The sequence below is a fragment of the Lepisosteus oculatus genome, chromosome 9 (assembly GCF_040954835.1).
Source record: "Lepisosteus oculatus isolate fLepOcu1 chromosome 9, fLepOcu1.hap2, whole genome shotgun sequence".
NCBI lineage: Eukaryota > Metazoa > Chordata > Actinopteri > Semionotiformes > Lepisosteidae > Lepisosteus > Lepisosteus oculatus.
The window spans coordinates 19,156,873-19,176,003 of NC_090704.1; the positions used below are offsets into that span (position 1 = coordinate 19,156,873).

Here is a 19,131-nt window from a genome sequence, read left to right on the forward strand (position 1 = left end):
AACTCTTTGTAATACAAGAGTGAATGACTAGTTTTTTGTATTACAGCAGTTCATTTCACAGATATATTCTATTACGTTTGTTGTCTTTATGCATGATTTTGGTTTTGTATCAATAAATTGTACCTCTGCTTTTGATTCAATTCAGATCAGGAGAAGAGTTCTTCATTTCTCAACAAGTTATAACAGTTCTTCCCCATCACATGGAATTCCACTTACTGTGAACGCTAAAGACTCAATCAGTCCAGCTATATCTAATTCTGCCATAGTTTTCAATAATCAGGTGTTTTCTTCACTGAGCCAGCTCACACAGCATCATGGGATCTCCCCTAATTTAAGAATTAACACCAAAGAGATATTAGGAGAACAAGGCACTCGAAACAATGAGGTGTTTTAGTGATTTATTGTTTTCCAGGATTTTTCCAAAGACATTTGTGTCTAAAACCCTTTTGGTTGAGAAATGACTACCTGGCCAAGTTAAGGAAGCAGAAGTGACATTAAGAAGCAGAAGGAATTAAAGGGTGGGCACAGGACCATTGTGTTGTCAGGAGGTTAATGGATATCATAGGCAGTGAGGTTGAATTTCCCAATAATAAAGATAGTGGTTATTGATGGCAGATGCAGACGGTCACGAAATTCCACCTTCAGATTGTGAGGACCCTCCACCACAAACATATCTCTCTTCACTCTCACTTTTAACTAAAGAGAGAAAGAAAAATAGAAATCAGTCAGCAGCTCATTACGAAGGAAATTATTTGCTTATAAATAAAGTGATAAATAGTTGAAGGCCAAATAACTAAAACTTGAAATGTACAGAAATAAAATAAGGAATTCTAAACTGTATACAGAAATAAAAGTGAACAGATAATCTGAACTTTAGTTCTAAGTTAAACAGCGCTCTCTCAGTATTTAAAATTATATGTATGATTTTATAGTAGATTACGGTGCCTGCTGGAATGAAACATCGGTACGACGTTGAACCCAGATCTATTAACAATGTGCCTATTGCATTACATTTTCTGATGAGGGTAAAGATAATTTATCAGTTCCCAACTAAACTCCTTGCAGTGAAATGTTGCAAAATGTATTATTTTAGTACTTGTATTAGTATTCTAAGTGGTGTCATTTTCAAAATCCTTTTGTTTATGTTCACTGTGTGAATATAAATATAAATGCAGTAAAAAGCAGTGCCTTTTCAATACACCATACGATGTTTCATTCCATGTATTTTTCCATACAATTTGCAAAACCTGTGCATTCTTTTTACATCACAGCAAGCACCTTTTGTGTTATTTTGCTTCACTTCTGCTTTTGTCGTGAGATACCACGACTAGACTAGAAATTGTGCCGCAACAGACCTGTCTAAGGTTAATCCAGCCTCATGCCAACAGGCCAACATGCAATTTAAGGAGTTGTATTTGAAATATAAAGGATATCCCATGCAAGGCAGCATGGTGGTGTAGTGGTTATCATTTCTGCCTCACAGTGCTGGGGCCCTGGGTTTCTTCCCAGAGTCCCACTAGTAGGGTTCAAGGAAAATTGGCCCTGTTGTGAGTATAGGTCTGTGTTTGTTTCTGTGTGTTCCCTGTGATGGACTTGCATCCCATTCAAGGTGTATTCTGTCTCGCACCCATTGCTTGCCATAATAGGCTCAAGCTCCTTGCGACCCTGAATTGGATGAAGTGGTTAGAAAATGGGTGAATGGATATCTCATGCCTTAATTAAAATGCATGTGTAATAGAAGAATCCATTTGCATAACTCAACAACGTATTTTTTTTACTTTGTAACACAAATTGCAATGGAAACTTAAAACTCACTGAACTCAACAGGTGCAGCTGTACAGTATGTATACTGATGGAAATAGAAACACAACATTTTCTGAAATGAGAATACTAGTTATAGCTTACTGTATGTACTTTCACAAAAAGGACTCAATTTGTTTTAAGCCCTCTGACCAGCAATACAGCTTGTGCAGTGAGGCATTGCAACTTGCCAGTCACACGAAAGCTCGTTAGGTGCACTTTTACCCAACGAGGTGTAACAATGCCTGATCAAGACATCTTTAAAAAGGTTTTAATTCAAAGCTTACTGTAGGTCACTGCAAGAAAAAGGCCACACTTAGTCAGTTTTCTGTGCATTCCATAATGCCTCGAATGTCACCAGAAACAAGGGAGAGGGCCATTGGCATGCTGCAGGCAGGCATGTCATGTGCCGGCGTTGCCAGCCACTATGGAGTAAGCCGCCCCAATGTGTCCCAATTGCAGAGAAGGTGTCAACTTAGAGCAAGGCCAGAGGCACTTTTCTCACACCTCCTAGATGTCACACACGACTGGTTTGGGCCAGACAGAGGCTGCCATGAACTCATCAGCAGTGGCATCAGGTCCTCTTCATGGATGAGTCACTCTTTAGCCTGTTCCACACAGACAGTAGGGCCAGAGTGTGGAAGAGGGGAATTGCTGCGTTTCTTTTTTCCATGAGTATATATATGGATAATGCCTTTTCTATATGAAGACCCCTACTTTCCAAGAAATCGGAGAAAAAGTGCAATAAATCTTTCAATGTATATTTAATGTTGGCTCTAAACAGCCTAAACTGAACTATATTGTATTTTTTAGGTGGATTCAGATTCCATTGATGGAAGTAAATTCCATACTAATTGCTATTCTGGTACTTGAAGAAAGTATTTATTGTAGCCCACATTGCAATATTCCTTTCTTCACCTTTCTAAATTTCCTTTTTTAACTATGCTTTGTTGTAACCTTTTCTTTAAATGGTTTCTTTAAGTCTCTGCTTGTTAAATTATATTGAGACAAGAAAAGGTTTAATTAAAAAAATCATAAACCATAAATCAGAAAATTCTGGACACATTTACACAAACCCTACAAAAACATCTCCATTGCACGTAGATGAAGTATACCAAATAATATTCTTTTAGAAACAGATATAAACTAAACCTTTGAATTTGCACTACTGCACAACTAATATATGCAGTAATTGTGCTTAATAAACATTTTAGAATTTTAGAATTTTTTTTCAGGCAACCTACATACTTATAGCACATTTTCTCGGGTAGGATGGCCACATCTGGGCCTGTCACCACCTGTCTATAGAGACAGGGTGATATCAAAGCGGGCTTGCCTGGGTTAGAGGAGAGAGGAGGGAAACACCTCAAACATGGGCTTCACTGACTTCAGTGAGATAAAGAGAGACACTGGTGATAAGAGAACCTGACTTATAGTATCTCTATCTCTTACCTCTGTGACAGTTCCTTTCTTGAAAGGGAAGGCCTTTTCAATCTGCTCTGCTTGCCAGCTCCCCTTGGACATTGAATTGACGACAATTACACCACCATCGTCTTGGAAACGGGGATTGAAGTGCAGTGCAATGTTCTCTGAATCACTCCCCAGGTTAACACTGAATCTGAGGATAAAATTAGTGCAGATCAATAACATTGTATCTGTCAGTATATTACTCCCTATTCCCAATTCCTAAGATACGTCTTCACTTTTCCTCCTCTTTCACTATAGCTCTGCCTTTGAGCCTCTTCAGTATTCAATAACTGATGATCTCTAGGTGTGAAAAACTGTTAATATCTTACTGAAATTTAGTAACAATCCTTAAGCTGCCATTTAATATTGCTCGGCAGGACTGGGGAAATCACTGAGTTTTATACCCAGAACTAAAACAAAAAGGATGGCAAGAATTTTAATAGAAAGTTACTAATGTGAGTTTCAGGCTACATTTTAACTTTTATTATGATTATTAAGGGTGCAGCAGTGATCTAATCTAATTCTCTCAGTGCAGGATTGGTATCATTATACACTATTTAATATAAAATAGAATCAGCAGTTACTTAATGTTATATCCACCCATTTTTGTATTCACTAATTTTAAAAAAGTGTGTTTTCAGGCAAGCACCTTCACTAGTTGAGACACTTGAGAGTTGCTTTCAGGATATTCTTAAAAAGGAACTAAAGGTGTTTTATGAATGTGTGCAATCTGCACTCTGTTGTGAAGTATCAGAGATATCCCTTTCTCCCTCAGAGCTCTAGGTACTTAATTAAACAAACATGAATCAGTAACATACGCGTCAGCATCTGGAGCTATCTTCCCCTCAATTCTGATGACGGTGCCTTCTTTAACGACTGCATTTGTCACCGAAAACACCTGTCAAGATATCACACACAGCAAGTGGTCTACATCAAGATTTTATGTCTGTGTAATTATTCATCCTTCTAATGCACATTTGTATATACAGTATGAAGAATGAGCTTTAAACATAGGCAATTTTTGCATAAAAAGTAATGATGGAAATATTGTTTTCAGTTTATTCATTTTCACTTCATCTATTTTCCTTTTGTTTGTAATACCGAAACTTTTTTGTGACTTGGGCTTCAAGGCTGCCCTAATTGTATAATTAATCTTATAAAATGTAAAGTATCCTAAAGGGTTATGTTCAAATTTTTACCCCAAATGAGACCCTGTGTTTTTTAACCAGATATACAAGATAGAAAATCAAATATTTTTTAAATTAGACATAAACTTATCTAGGTATTCTGTTATCCCCCAGCATTATAAAATGTGTACAAGACAAATTGATTCCTTTGAAGAAGAACATAATAAAAGAAGCAAATGAGAGGAGATCATTCAGCCTATCTTGGTCACTTAGTAAATTAATTACTTAACTGAACTAAAACTTCATCTAACTATGTCTTAAACTTGCCCAGAGTTTTGGTCTCATGTCAATAATTGCATTGGGAATCCTATTCCAGACAATCATACAGTAACTCTCAGTGTAAAGAAGAACAGTGAAGCATACACAGCTATCTAAATGATTTTGTCTCTCAGTAACTTCTATTTTTCACTACTATTTTTGCATCATCTACAAATTTACCTGGTTTACTAATTTAATCTACATAATTATAGATCATTGCACACCTATACCCAAACTGAAGTTGAACCCCAGAAGTTGAATCCAGGCTAGCTGCATGTTTCTGCAATAACAGAAATATTTTTATGCCCACGTGAGGAAATGGTCACAGCTGAATCAGTAAATCAGCACAGAGTTACTGCCCTTTTTTAAACTCTTTGAAATATTGGAATAACACAAGCACTTTTTCTCTACATGATGAAATATTAGTAGAAGAATATATATATATATAATATATATAATTATATATATATACATTTTAACTATACACAGTGACTACAATGTTGAAGTAACCATTAAATGTCATGTTCAGACACATCTGTGAAATTCTGTATTTTAAAGAACCCTGGTTTTATTTAGCAGGGACACATATATTTGAACACCAATCTCAAAGAGTTTTACAGTATTAGGGATTGATCAGGCAGTAAAGAACTGTCGTTTATTATGAAACAGATGTACTATAAAAATTTTAAATATTGCTCATCTTACCGACATTTTGCTGTAATGGATTAAAAAGGCGACTAAGCAGGAATCCTCTAGTGGAGAAAGAGAGATTTGGTGATTATTCATATAACAATAATAAGGCGAAACATACAGGATTTACAGACCTTTATTTTTGCAAATTAAAAAGTCTATCTTTACTGTGGTAAATCAAGATAACATTGCATTAACTCAGGAAGCCAGAAATAATAATAACTTGTTTTATGTAGCCCTTTAAAGGTGGATTCTCAAAAAGCTTTAGAGAATGACAACAAAAAAAAACAATCAATTGTTACAAATAGGGGGTTACAAAAATAGTGATATCAATATTCATAACCCCCAACTTGTAAGTGATTTCTCCAGAATATACCCGAGTGGTTAGTATAAGTAGAGGCAGGAGAATTCTTGGTTCTCTGGCACATCTTTGGTGAAAAGAGTAATACATTGGGCACACTTAGTTAAACAGATGTTCATTAACAATATCAATACAAGCACTACACTACACACTACATCAACAGATAACAAACAAGGTACTATATTTATACTGTAGTATATGCAGACAAGGCATTACAGAGGCCTAACATCATAATCACCTAGAAAACCCCAGACTGCTACTGAGTATTAAACTCTTAAATAATACCCACAGAGGCCAAAATAAATGATAAGCTGCCTTCTAAATAATAATAATGGACACTCCACTCAAAACACTTCACAGACCAATGGGAAATTTGACCAAGATGCCAGTGTCATGCTCGTAAACCCCTCCTCTTAAGGACGCTTCATCCCTTCCTTGTATTGTACTGATCTCCTACACCTGCCTCCGGTTCTAACCCACCGTGCTATATAAGCCAGAGTTCCTGCCAACCTAGGCTCAGCTTTGGAATATGGATGCCCGGAAGCCCGCCTATCAGCGAGTCCAGGAGCGACTCTACGGCACAGTCTTCATCATGGCGTCCTGACCTTCTGGATTAGGGAACGTGTGGTCCCGTGACCCCCCTTTTATTTCCCCGACCCTGCGCCGGATCCCGCTCCGGCTTTTAACTCTGTTTGTCTGTGTCTGGATGGATTTCCCAATTATGGACATTGGAACATTCATGGAATTCGCCTCTGACTCCCTTGGACTGTTTGCCTCAGACACACAAACAACCCCCTATTGTTCCAAATCAGACTCCAGCCTTTTCCAATTCCTGCAAACGCTGTTGCATTAACTAATAAACCAATCAGATCTTTCCTTCATCACCGCACCCACTACATCCCAGAATGCTTAAGCCCTCAACACCTTCACCTCAACGCTCAGTATTGGTTTTTCACCAAGTGGAGCTCCTCATCTCTGTTCCGAGATTAATTGGCTTCTGAACCTCTGGCTTCCTGACCAGCGCAGCTGTCTTTGACCACGACTCTTGAACTGCACTCAACTACACTCAAATTTTGTTTCTAACTCCCCTTGCTTTCTTGAGATCTATTAGTCACCACATAGGGTCCTATTATTCATCTGGTTAAGTGCCATAACGGTACTGGCCAGTGTGATATGGCAAGAGCATATATAATAAATACACTGAGCAGGTTGCACACTATAAAAACAGTTAAACCGTGAACTTATTAACAGTTAAATAAGTTAACAATTTATATTATTATATTTAACTTATTTTGTTAAAGTTAAATATAATACATATTTTGTTAACTTATTTTGTACATTTTTTTGCTTCTGAATTTTCATAAAGAGTTAAGAAATGGTTTTGTAATACAGTAAGTACATGTCTATCTGCAAGAGAGAAATGCTCTCACAGTCCTACCATCAGTTAGCCTTATTGAGTAACCAGTTCTTCCAAGGGACAGATGTCCTGGGCGGGCAATTGACATCCCACTGGCCATTTAAACCAGTTTTCAGACAATAAAGCCTGGATGCCCAGAGAAAACACAACATGTGGCCACTGTAATTTAAGACAGATAGAGTCTGGGTGGTACTCTGTGCTGCTATTTGGTAACTATCATTACCAAATAGACAATAGAGAGATATTACCAAAATGTTGGATCCAGGATGAGTAAAATGGTAGGTTTATTTAAACATATGGTGACGTGGAGTGCCGAAAAGCTTTGTTGAAAAGAAATTCTAAGGTTAACCCTGAAGCAGAATCACATTTAGTGTTAAAGAAAGGTTTTGTCATGCTTTTGCATTAACAAGAATCCTCATATAGGATAAATATTTTTCAGCTTTTACTATTCATCAGACACTATTTACTGTAGTAGGCACTCAATAACTTGCTAAAAGATGTGCTACTTATATTTGATTTTCCTCTAGAAAAATGACTATGATAGGGCATCACATGTTGCAGGCAGCTGGCCAGTACTGTAAGGTCCTTTAGAAGAAGATAAATCAAGAATTGTGTTTGGCTTAGCAGGTAAACCGTTTCATGCTCAGATTAAGGAAGGAGATGGTCTGCTAAAAAGCATTAATTTCCAGAACTCTTGAAGACAGTATGATGGCAGTTGAGGACTGTCAATACTTCTTTGGGCAAGCCATACACAACTACTGTAAAAGAAAGTTTGGAAGGATTTCAAACTATAAGCTGTCACACTCTTCACTAAACTCTTCAAGAATAGCATTGAATTTGATCATTGCGAGAATGTCACTATTCTGTCTTCTATCTTTTAGTCTCTCTTTTCACTTCAGTATAATGATCCTCTTCATCACAATGTTAAAAAATATTGAGATAAAAAAGAAAAAAACTGACAATGAATTAAAGTTGTGAAAATGAAAGCCTGTTTATTTAAGACTTCTGCAATTTCAAGGGCTAACAGTCACTATAGTACATGCTTTTGACCGTATCCCATCTGGTGCACTTTACAACAGTCTACAGAAAAATATGAAAATGTGGGCAATTCAATACAAGACCCATGCAAATTACTATCACTGTAATTTTTCAGAACATAGCAGGTATCACAGGTAAATAAAAGTAACTCACTATCATAATATTAAGAATTAATACAGCATTCTTTCTACAATATATTGCTGCCAACGGTGTTTCTGCCAAAGTATTAGCTCATGAATTCTGTTGTGAATACTTTTGCAATCAGTATACAGTATGTTAGTTTTGGATATTTTTTTGCAGTTTTTGCTGACGTATACTCTTATATAAAACATAATCACTTTTAAAAAAGTAGTATACAGTAGATGCAATGTTCATGCAAAGTACCATCATCATCATTTTTATCACTTTATTAAAATTTAGATACTATGGGTAAATAAAAGTAAATCACTACTATGACTATAAAACTAAAATAATTAGCTTTTACATACAGTAGCAACTAGCAATTTACTATGGAATACAGGTCTCTGCATCATGTTTAATTCACAGTATACCTGTCTCTTTTGTTGGATTGCTGTATTATACAATATCTCGATATGATGTACCATGAAAGGCACCAAATCAAATAAATAATATTATGTTTACCTCAATGAACCAGGAGAGTTAAACTGTCAGATGCTTATTGTTAAGAACTTCTGCAATATATGGAATTTTCTGGTGTCACATAATAATATAACCAGAATTATGATATCTTTATATAGTCATTTTAATAATGTCTAATCTCTTTATTTTATTTTAAAAAGATCACCATCAAAATATAATAATATAATACACTTGAAGACTTGAATATAGTTTAATCATTCTGTCTTTCCTTACATCGTCAAACCAAAACCCAGCAGGACACCAGGCAGGAAGCCTAACAACCAAGTCCCCCCAGTGAAAAGGCAGCAGTCACCTCAGGGATCAGGCCCCCACACGAGTCAATTGCAAGAGAGAGGTTACTTACTATAATTAACATTAATGCTTTTACCTATGAGAAGAATCACTCACAGTTCTGAGCTCCTGAAAGCTTCTTCCAAATGTGGTTCCAGGTCCCTCAAGTGGTTGTTCAGGTACTTCTGTTTCTACATTATTTATACAGTGCTGGAACTCTGGATCCCAATACTTTTTCTACCTTTTTTGGTAACATCTGTGATTATTGGCTGAACTTTGTGCTTCCAGCCCTACCCAATTTCTTCATGCCACAACCTCTCCTGTCATCCCTTAATTTTTCTTGTAAAGCAGTTGTGACTAATTTATTATTGAATTACAAGGGGAACTGGTTAACAGTACATTATCTTAATGTAGTTCAGGTGGGTAGCTGCGTCAGCATGCGAAGGCTGCAAAGGGACATGCTGAACATTCCATGCAGAAAAGAGAAGAAGAAAACACAACGTTTCGGTTGTGGAGCCTTCTTCGAGTGTGTACATCATCTTAATGTACAACTTCTGATGGGCAGAATGAAAGAACATGCGAAATGATACAAATGGGAGACGGAAATTCATTCCATCTATCCATTTGGTAGATAACTGATCTCATCCCGCTGTTTTTTGAAGGAATCCAGAATACCAGTTTCAACAACATGGCTTAATAGCTTATTCCATCCTCCCATAAATTTTAGGATAAAGAAGTGTCTCCTGTTTTTAGTTATAAATATACTTCCCTCTAGAAATCTGTTGGGTTGACTCTGTCAATGCCTTTGAGGATTAGGAATATTTGTATCAAACAGCACTGTAATATTGCCTGTTCAAGACAAAAAACATTCATTTACTTCAGCCTGTCAGTGTAGGATTTTCCCTTAAATTGTTTAGTTAACTGGTTTTCTCCTCTGGACTCATTCCAGAGCAGCAATAAAATTTCTATAATACGGTAACCAATAGTCTACAGAATTTTCTGTGAGGCCATTGAAGTGTGTTATACAATTTTATCATGCCATTCTTGATATCAATTCTGTGCTTTCAATTACAGTATACTGTATATCTTAACATATAATTTACTTTCCCATATTGTCTGAAATATGCAAGTAACTTGTCACCATACCGTAAATATCTCAGTTTTGAATAGGTAGCCTCTTCTCAGTGCTTCCCATTGTGTATTTATAGTTTACATTTTACCAACTTAATGCAAAAACCTATTTGATTTCCATTTGCTACTTCTACAGTGTTTGCTCATCATCCTAATATGATATTAACTGAAAACTTTAACAGTTTAACTCTGGACCTTTGATCATTCGTATAAATTAAAAAGTTCAGTTTTCCTTGTATGAATCCCTAATACTGATTGTGGTACACCACTAATTACTTCACACCAATCAGTATTCACTCCTTAGGTGCAATCTCTACTTTCCTTAACTCTATGTACAGTAAGCTAATGTACAGGTAATTTAAATCCTGTTACATCTTCTGAAATCTGGTATTATGAAAATACAGTATACAAAGCACTTCTACTTTTGCAATAAGCTGGCAAAGATCATTGTTTGACATAATTTGGTGGCAAGGGTATAATACTTATAATTATTGGGTTAATTTCTTGAGAGGTTCTTAGTACAGTATTAATAATAATGTGTCATAAATAATACTTGAATACTACAATTCTCAAGAGTAGGTCTTGCAGAATAGATGTCTAAAGAGAAAACTGAGACAAACTCTGAAAAAATAAAAATTGACCACAGCCTGGAGGGGGAGAGTGTCACAGACCAGGGAAAGCAGGAGTCCCAGAGACATGTGCCAGCATGACAGAAATAAACACAGACCAGTCTGGCTGAGTTGTATTCAAACAGGCCAAAGATACTTTCTACCCCAGATTCATCGGCAGGATTCCTGCCTTCGCACGGATACTCTCACGCATTAAATTTATAATACTGTGACAAGATGAGAAATCAACTTTAAATAACCATTTCCTTCACTCAAAGAGTAGTGAATACCTGGAACAGACTTCCCCAATGGCACTTTTAAGATATGCTGCCAGGTGGCCAATACCAGAATTCTGGGAACTTTTAGGACATGTCTGGACAAAATATGAATCTAATTTAGCTTCTAAGAGGGCAAGATGGTACAAATGGTCTCATTTCATTTGTGTCTGTCCTTATGTCACTTAATATAAATTAGTACTGTCATTTGTTTGCTTTTTGTGTCCTAATTAAATGTAAATGTCCTGAAAATGTTTGTATAAAACCTGTGATGTCCTATTGTGCCCGTTCTGCTACTCTTTCTATTAAAGCATTTGACAGTACTAGTGTCAACTTGTCATGCCTAAAGATCTACTTTTGAATTTGAATATTTAGGTTTAAGGCATGGTTATTTAAATATCTAAGAAACAGATTAAAAACAAATGGGCCTCTTTAGTGCATGTGTTTTATCCTTGAGTAGACGGCAGTGTTTGGATTCACTTTGTTAAGTCAGCACTGACAGTACTGTTGAGTCAGAATTGTAATGTTACAGGACGTAAAAATTTTAATTTTAATGGTCACAGAGATGCTGAAATGATCTTTTAAGAGTTTTAAGGAAGAAATTTTACAAGATATTGGAAAATGTATTTTTACTCATTGTCATTTGAAAAATACTCATTATTCAACAGATAATCCAAAAATCTGCAATATACTGTATATGACTAAAATGTGTTCAGTTAATGAGACAAGTACAAAATAAAATAGCAATGATCAGGTTTTCTCATTAAATGTGTGCAGAGGCTCTTTAAGAGCTAAACAATTCACAACAAAGAAATTGAAGACTTCGAATGAGACTTCACCCTTGCAGAATAGGTGACTGTGGTGAAGTACCCCAAACTGAGACAAAACTTTTGTAGAATAAAAACAGACATTTTCTGATTTCCCACACTCTCACACATTAAAATACACCTGAAGAAGGCTCCACGGCTGAAATGTTGTGTTTTCTTTCCTCTCTTTTCAGCCTGGAATAAACCTATTACTTGTTCCTTTGCAGCCTATGCATGCTGACGCAGCTACCCACCTGAACTACTTCAACCTACATCTGCTGCAACCCACCATGACTTCCTCCAAATCTTTTTCTAGATCTTTTCATCATTCCTTCTCTTCCTCCCTGGGTCACTTGCCCCCCTCTCTTACTAAACCAGCATTCTGTCTCTTTGCAGCTATCTGTTCCAAGACCAGGCTTTCTAACCACCTTCTATTCCTTTACAGATGTCGTCGACATAATATCATTTATTCCTAAAGGATTTTGTCTGAAATTTTGCACTTTTTCTTTTGACTCTGATACCACCCAGAGTAATAAACAGATTATCCTTTCCGACAACAACATCAAAGAGGCTAAAGAATTTCTATGGCTGACAGCTTCACGTCATCTTCCCTTTATAACTGACCTCATTAGATCTCTCAATCCAAACTCTACCAGTTTCTCACTACAGAGAAGGATAAAAAAACATCTTCTACAGAAGAAAGCCATCAGCACCCGTAACAACTTCACCAATCCTAACCTTGTTGTGACTATACCATCTGACCTTTCGCTTTCACAGGATGAGCAATCCCTCCTCAGCAAAGGCCTGCTCACACATGAAGAAGGCTCCAATGCCGAAATGTTGTGTTTTGTTTCTTCTCTTTTCAGCATGGAATAATCCTATTACTTGTTCCTTTGCACATTAAAATATGCGTAGGGAGCACAAAGATACAGCTTAAACTGCAGTCTAGCACATAGCAATCTTTCACAAAATAAGGGATCTACTATAAATCACCATGTCTTTCAGTATAGACTACTGTTCATATTGTGAAATTTGTTTTATTTTCCACTTAAATTAAGGCATTTTCCCACATATAAAACTGTCTGTCCTGTAGACTGTATGCAATTTGTATATGTCCCTTTTATCTAATTCATGCTGTTAAATGCACTGTCCTGCAACATTTCCTGTTAATGCTTTGGCAATACTTATTGTATGTCACCTTGTTATGTAATTATAGCTGCTTCTGAATTTTACTGTTGAAGTTTTAAGGCATGATTTTTTTATTTTCAAATTGACAGATTATGAACAAATGGGCCTACTTCATGCATCACCGTGTAGAGTTTGCATTCACTTTGCTAAGTCTGCACCTACAGCACGGCAGAGTGAGGTTTAAAGGTGTGATTATTTGAATTTTAAAGGTCACACAATAAAGGCAAAATGGATTTTCAAGGATTCTGAGAAAGATAGGCAAAAAGATCCAAGAAAACATATTTACTCTCATTGTCAAGTTATATATATATATTAACAGCATGATCATAACGAATAATACCAGACCCACAAATATGTATTGAACCAGAGAGGAGTAATAATCCAGACACACTTGGATAAACAAATATATATTACAATAACAAGACACAAACTAAACTACACAACACAAAACATACAACTCACAGGTTACGCTAGGTACAGTATTTACAGACAAGGCATTTCAGAGGCCTAACATTCTGGTCACCCAAAAACCCCAGGCTGCTACTAAGCATTAGCTAATTAATGTATTGAATACACAAATTAGCTGGATAACTTTAATTAAAATGCTGAAAAAGTACCTGACAGGAAAAACTTATTTTGCAATATTATTTTCCGTAAATAGCTTGGAAAATACATTTAATCAATAAAATGTGAATGAATGTGAATGAATTAGGACATTTGTAATAGAAAGCTAAAGGTGATAAAAACACAACAGGATGTGAAGAATTAATGACAATCTATTGAATAGCTGATAATAAACTGCTTAGCCGGATGTGTACTGTAGTAAGTACTGTACAACCTACACCATTCTAATCAAGGCAATCAATACTCAGCCCAAAGGGAGGAGATAGTAGATGGGGACACGGGGTACATATAGCAAAGGGGTATATAAAAGAACCAGTTATGTAAAGGGCCTTCTAAAAAAGAAGGTTTTGAGTTTAAATTTGAAAGAGGTAAGAGAAGGTGCTTTGGGGCATAATGGGAAGAGGCTCTGTCATCCAGAGTGTAGACAGGCTTAGGGGACAGAATAAGAACAGAATTAGAAGAGTGAAGGTTGCAAGGTGGGGAGTAGGATGACAATAACTCAGACAGGTACTGAGGTGCCAAGCCATGCAGAGCCTTATAAGTGAGCATGACAATTTTGAAGTCAACAGGAAGGCAGTGCAAGGACTCCAGGACAGGAGTAATGTGATCAGTTGCACTAGAACTGTTCAGGATTCTGGCTGCCAAGTTTTGGACATAGTGGAGTTAGTTCAATGAGGATTTAGAAACCCCAGTGAGTAGCACATTACAGTAGTCAATTAGAGAGAACACACATGTGTTGACCAGCTTTCCAGCAACAGTTAGTGATAACATAGGACATAGAGTTGAAAGAATGATGTTTTGACAATACGTGGGTCAAATGTCAAGCCTGAATCAAATATCATCCCCTAGTTTTTCAATTTTGACTGAAGCTTAAGTATTGTACCATCCACAGACAGGGATACTGCATTGGCTTTACAAAGTTGATGGGGGAGCAATAAGCATGACTTCAGTCTTGTCACAGTTAAGGAAGTCTGAGGTCATCAATGTTTTTGTCAGAGATGTGATTAGAGAGAACAGAGACAGCCACATCACTATCAAGTTTAATATGGATGTAGATTTGAGTATCATCAGCATAGAAATGATAGTTTAGACCATACAATAGAGCCCTGAAGAATACCAGACAATTTCAGAGATAAATCTACCAAGAGAGACGAAGTGACAACAATCAGTGAGGTAAGATTTGAACCATTTAAGAGCAGTGTCAGAAATTCTAAACACAGTCTGAAGACGATAAAGCAAAATATCATGGTTAATAGTGTCAAAAGCAGCACTGAGATCAAGAACAATAAAGAGAACAAAAATCAGAAGTCAATAGAAGATCATTAGTGACTTTAACAAGGGCAGTAACAGCAGTCACTGAAGTTGTTGGAAATCAGATTGGAGGGGTTTGAAGAGGTTTACAGGTAATAAATAATGTATTTAAATTCAAATGTTTCATAATGAAGGTTTATGTGTATTTTACACAGTTACACACTGCTTTTCATAATATTTATTTATACGCACATCTGTTGTGTTAATTTGTTTGAACGACTGTGAACTCCCTTTGCCCATTAGTTGAGAGGCTGTATGATGATAATGTAATAAATACCGAGGTTTATGTTGTGGTGATTGAATGATGCCTTCCAATTTGTGTTATACTGTATGTATCAGGTGCTCCCAAACATGCAAAAGCTTCTACTTTACATTAGCCTCCAGTGAGGAGTTTGACTATAGTGGTAATATGTGTTTAAAACACTCAATATTACAAATTTGTCACTATACTTTAGTGAGAACTGTTGCTACTCATCAATAGAAGGTGCTGCAGTGACATCAGCACTGCCTTAGCCTTGTGACATCATAAGTCAGAGTATCCTCAATGTCAGCCTGTTCTACAATTGTAAATTTCATTGCATTGTAAATGGACTGTTCTTTGTAGGTTTGATTGCATGTGGTTTTTTCACATGTAACAACAGAAAATGTCATTTGTTGTTTCATGGATTTATGGAATTCTTTATTCTGTCTTTCAAAGTAGAAATAGTAAGAATAATGTATAAGGTGTTAAAACAATATAATTACAGACTGTTTTCCGATAATTTCCTGATTCAGTTGTGTTTGACTGAAAATACTTCAGAACTTGAATAAATGAATAAAATGGAAATAACAGTATACATATGTATACATTGCCTTCAAAAATTACTCAGATCATTGTGACTATAGTGTCCAGTTTTATGAAATTACAAAAGGTTGTACAGTATATGCATTATTTTTAAATTAAGATTAATTCAAAACGTCAACGTTCAGACTAAAGATTTTTAAGTGTTAGTTAACTTACAGTAAATGTTACATAAAACTGAAATATGCTGAAATAACCACCATTAGCAGCAGTAACAGCCACAGGTAAGTACCAGCTTTACAGTATATACAGGTCTGATGCAATTTCTGTCCACTCCTCTTGGCAGATTTACTCAGGATCTCTCAATTTGCTTGGTGATGTCTTGTGGATAGTAGTTTTCAGTTTTTCTGTTGATCAGAAGCAGAACTGTAACATAATGCTACCACCACCATGCTTGACAGTAGGGATGGTGTTGAAAGAGCAATGCACTGCTGGATTTACATCAGATGTAACACTTTTTAAACCAAAAAGTTTCAATTTTTTCTTATCTGACCAAGAAATGTTTTGCCACGTTTGCAGTACTGCTTAGCTGCTTTTGTAACCCACATGCAGTTGGGCATGTTGCTTGACTGCAGATGGAAACAGAGATGTGTCTCTTTAAAAGAAATGTAGCTCCCGTAATTAGTTAGCTGCTCTGCTTTTTATCAGCTATACAGTTTGTGACTGCTGTAAAGAATATCACTGGAGTATATAAGTAGGAGAGCAAATGTGCCAAAATATAATGAGCCAGGTTGTTGGTAGGTGGCAGCAAGGTCTATTCTTACATCGAATAGCGATACTCCCAGCTTTCCTAAAAATTGCCTGCATCTGTTTGCCTAAATGATATTCTTCAAATAGATTTACAATCTGGAACTGAGGAACATTACTGGAGCATGAGCCAACTGTGTTGCAGAAGACAGAAAGGAAAGGAAATTTGGTAAACTGGCTTGTCAGTGCATACTTTTTTCTAGTAAAACTAGAAACTATTGTTAACTCTTTGTATATCCTTTTCATGTCTTCATCTTAAATGTTCTTGGAGTAAGCATTTAGTTCAAGTTTATATGTGAGCAATTTTATTCATTCCATACATTCGTAGGGGTTTTGTGAATTTACTAGGACAATTTGTTAATTGTAGCAGCAATCACGAGGTGGTTCGTTATGGCTATTAGAAAATCAGTCGATCAATAATGAACACACACAGATTCAATAAACGAGATACATTTATTAATACATAAAATGTGCATAAAACATGTTACAGCCTGCCTGGATCAGGTAGCTACTCAATAGTAAATAAACTCATGTGAATTGAATTGATATCAACTTGTGTTGAGGAAATAATTGAATTCTCGAGATGCAATGTAGTACATTGGGTTTACTTATCCAGATATGGATTCGTATTTCCCGGCACGGGCACCAAGACCAGCTAGCAGCTGTGTCCAATTGCTGCGGCGTTCAATAGGCATTGTCCCGGCGTCCTCTGGCTCCTTGCAAACCAGTCGGGTTGCAGCTCGGAGTCAGACGAATTAGGTGGAGAGATTTCTGCTGTGGCAACATGCCCGACAGTGTCTCTCTCAGGGACCTACTAGTAGTCCAGCTGACTAGTAAAAAGTCCCTATGCACAGAGGGTGACCGTGGGTCCAAGCAAGTCACTCTTTAGGGGGAAGAAATTCGGTTTGCTTCTGGTGTAGCACTGTTGCTGAAAATAAACTTATTCAGGTTGTCGACAACAGTCCAAACCTATACTCCGGTGATCAAGCGAAGCGTCCACGTTGGCGTTGGCTAGCAAGTTACGTACGGGCATTCCCCGGACCGACGCTTTGCTGAAACAAGGTTCCAGTCCCTATACAGACAACACCGGCTGTCACATGATTGTCTCTCTGGGTGTGAAAAGTGGCCGGAGAAGCAAAGTTTCTGAGCTGTGCAATGTCTTTTAAACCAGGACCAAGACAGGTCATGATTGGTCGAAAGTTTAGCGGGCATTTCAGACCCAAGTTACCACAACCTGCAAGTTCCTGATTGGTTGGTCAAGGTGAGAGATGAGTCACAATGACCTCTGACATCTAGGACTGCAATCCAGATGTTCTCAAGAATCTCACAGACAGATAGATGCCAGTAATGACCATTGATCATGATAACCAAGCATGGCCCCACTTGGGATCTGCTCCTTACCTAAGAGAAAACACCCTAAATCAGAACCGCATGAATAGCTTCTCTGGCTGCACCACAGAGATGAGAAAGAGAGATGGGGCCTCATTTAGGAAAGCACAGCAACACTTAATTCTGTCTTATTAATAAGCATTGCCGATACACATTCATACACTATTCATTATCTATTTCTTCCACTTAATGATTTACTTCCACTTAATGATTTATTTCACCAGACTCAAAGAGATGTTAAGGCTCTTTGAAATGTTTTTTTGCCATTCTACTAATCTGTGACTTTATTCAGGTGATTTGAATGTTCTTTGGTCTTAATAGTTGATTATTTTCTTGAAATGTACTACCTGACCAATGGATCTCACAGAAACAGCAGAAACGGGTGTCTTTATTCTGACATTTAGAAAATCACTATTACTGCACACACATAGAGGCCACTCAATGTATTGTCACTGGTTAAGGAAATTTTGTACACCTAAATTAATTGTTTCCACAGCAAAGAGTGAAATATTCAGGGCATAATGACATTTCTATTTTTGTTTCAGATGAATTATCTACAGTGCTTTCTTCTTTTTTTTTTTTGCTTTAATGTGAGGAGTAGGTTTTGCATATGTAACCCATATGCCCCTGCGTATAATAAGGATCTCAGTTGGCTGGGCTGAGGGAGTTCTCCTTTAGCTCAGCTGGCAAGTTCCCTGTTGTGTGATGCCGGAGACCAGGGTTCGTGTCCAGGCAGTGAGGGATGAACTGGCAGGGCAGGATTGGCAAGGTCAGAAACCCCAAGAACTGTTACACATATAATAAATACTCATTTATACTTAAAAGTGTCATGGCCGTAAGTTTTAAATCAACAAAATGTGAAAACTGTGTAAGGATCTGACTAACTTTTCAAAGCATCTCATTTTCATCTCCATGTGTCTGCTTTGTCAGGATATTTAATAGATAGAAATAGGACAAGTTATAAACACACAAACTGAAAAGTTTAAATGTCACAAATGTTAAATGACGCTATAATAACTGTGAGCAAGATGTAACTGCCTCTAGAAAAGCTTTTTACTATTTA

At 36.8% G+C, this 19,131-nt stretch overlaps 1 protein-coding gene across 2 annotated transcripts; it reads right to left on the bottom strand.

Annotated features, from left to right (window-relative positions):
• Window positions 1-384: 384 nt before the first annotated feature.
• Window positions 385-9,316, bottom strand: LOC138241201 (galectin-1-like). Of its 2 annotated transcripts, none has more exons than XM_069194249.1 (5): window positions 9,246-9,316; window positions 5,418-5,462; window positions 4,086-4,165; window positions 3,253-3,418; window positions 385-696 (listed from the first exon to the last, which is right to left on the bottom strand). In XM_069194249.1, exons 2-5 carry the CDS (start codon window positions 5,421-5,423, stop codon window positions 550-552), a joined length of 399 nt encoding a protein of 132 aa, XP_069050350.1. In that variant the 5' UTR covers window positions 5,424-5,462; window positions 9,246-9,316; the 3' UTR covers window positions 385-549. The 2 variants fall into 2 exon arrangements, with proteins under 2 accessions (XP_069050350.1, XP_069050351.1); XM_069194250.1 differs by having other exon boundaries at window positions 9,266-9,306.
• Between the last annotated feature and the right edge of the window lie 9,815 nt (window positions 9,317-19,131).

What these genes read in the sequence shown, in the direction of transcription:
- LOC138241201 (XM_069194249.1), bottom strand. An exon ending in ATAGCTCCAGATGCTGACGC is followed by an intron (nt 3,419 to 4,085) that starts GTATGTTACTGA and finishes TTTTATCCTCAG; the next exon opens with ATTCAGTGTTAACCTGGGGA. An exon ending in AGAAAGGAACTGTCACAGAG is followed by an intron (nt 697 to 3,252) that starts GTAAGAGATAGA and finishes TTCTCTCTTTAG; the next exon opens with TTAAAAGTGAGAGTGAAGAG.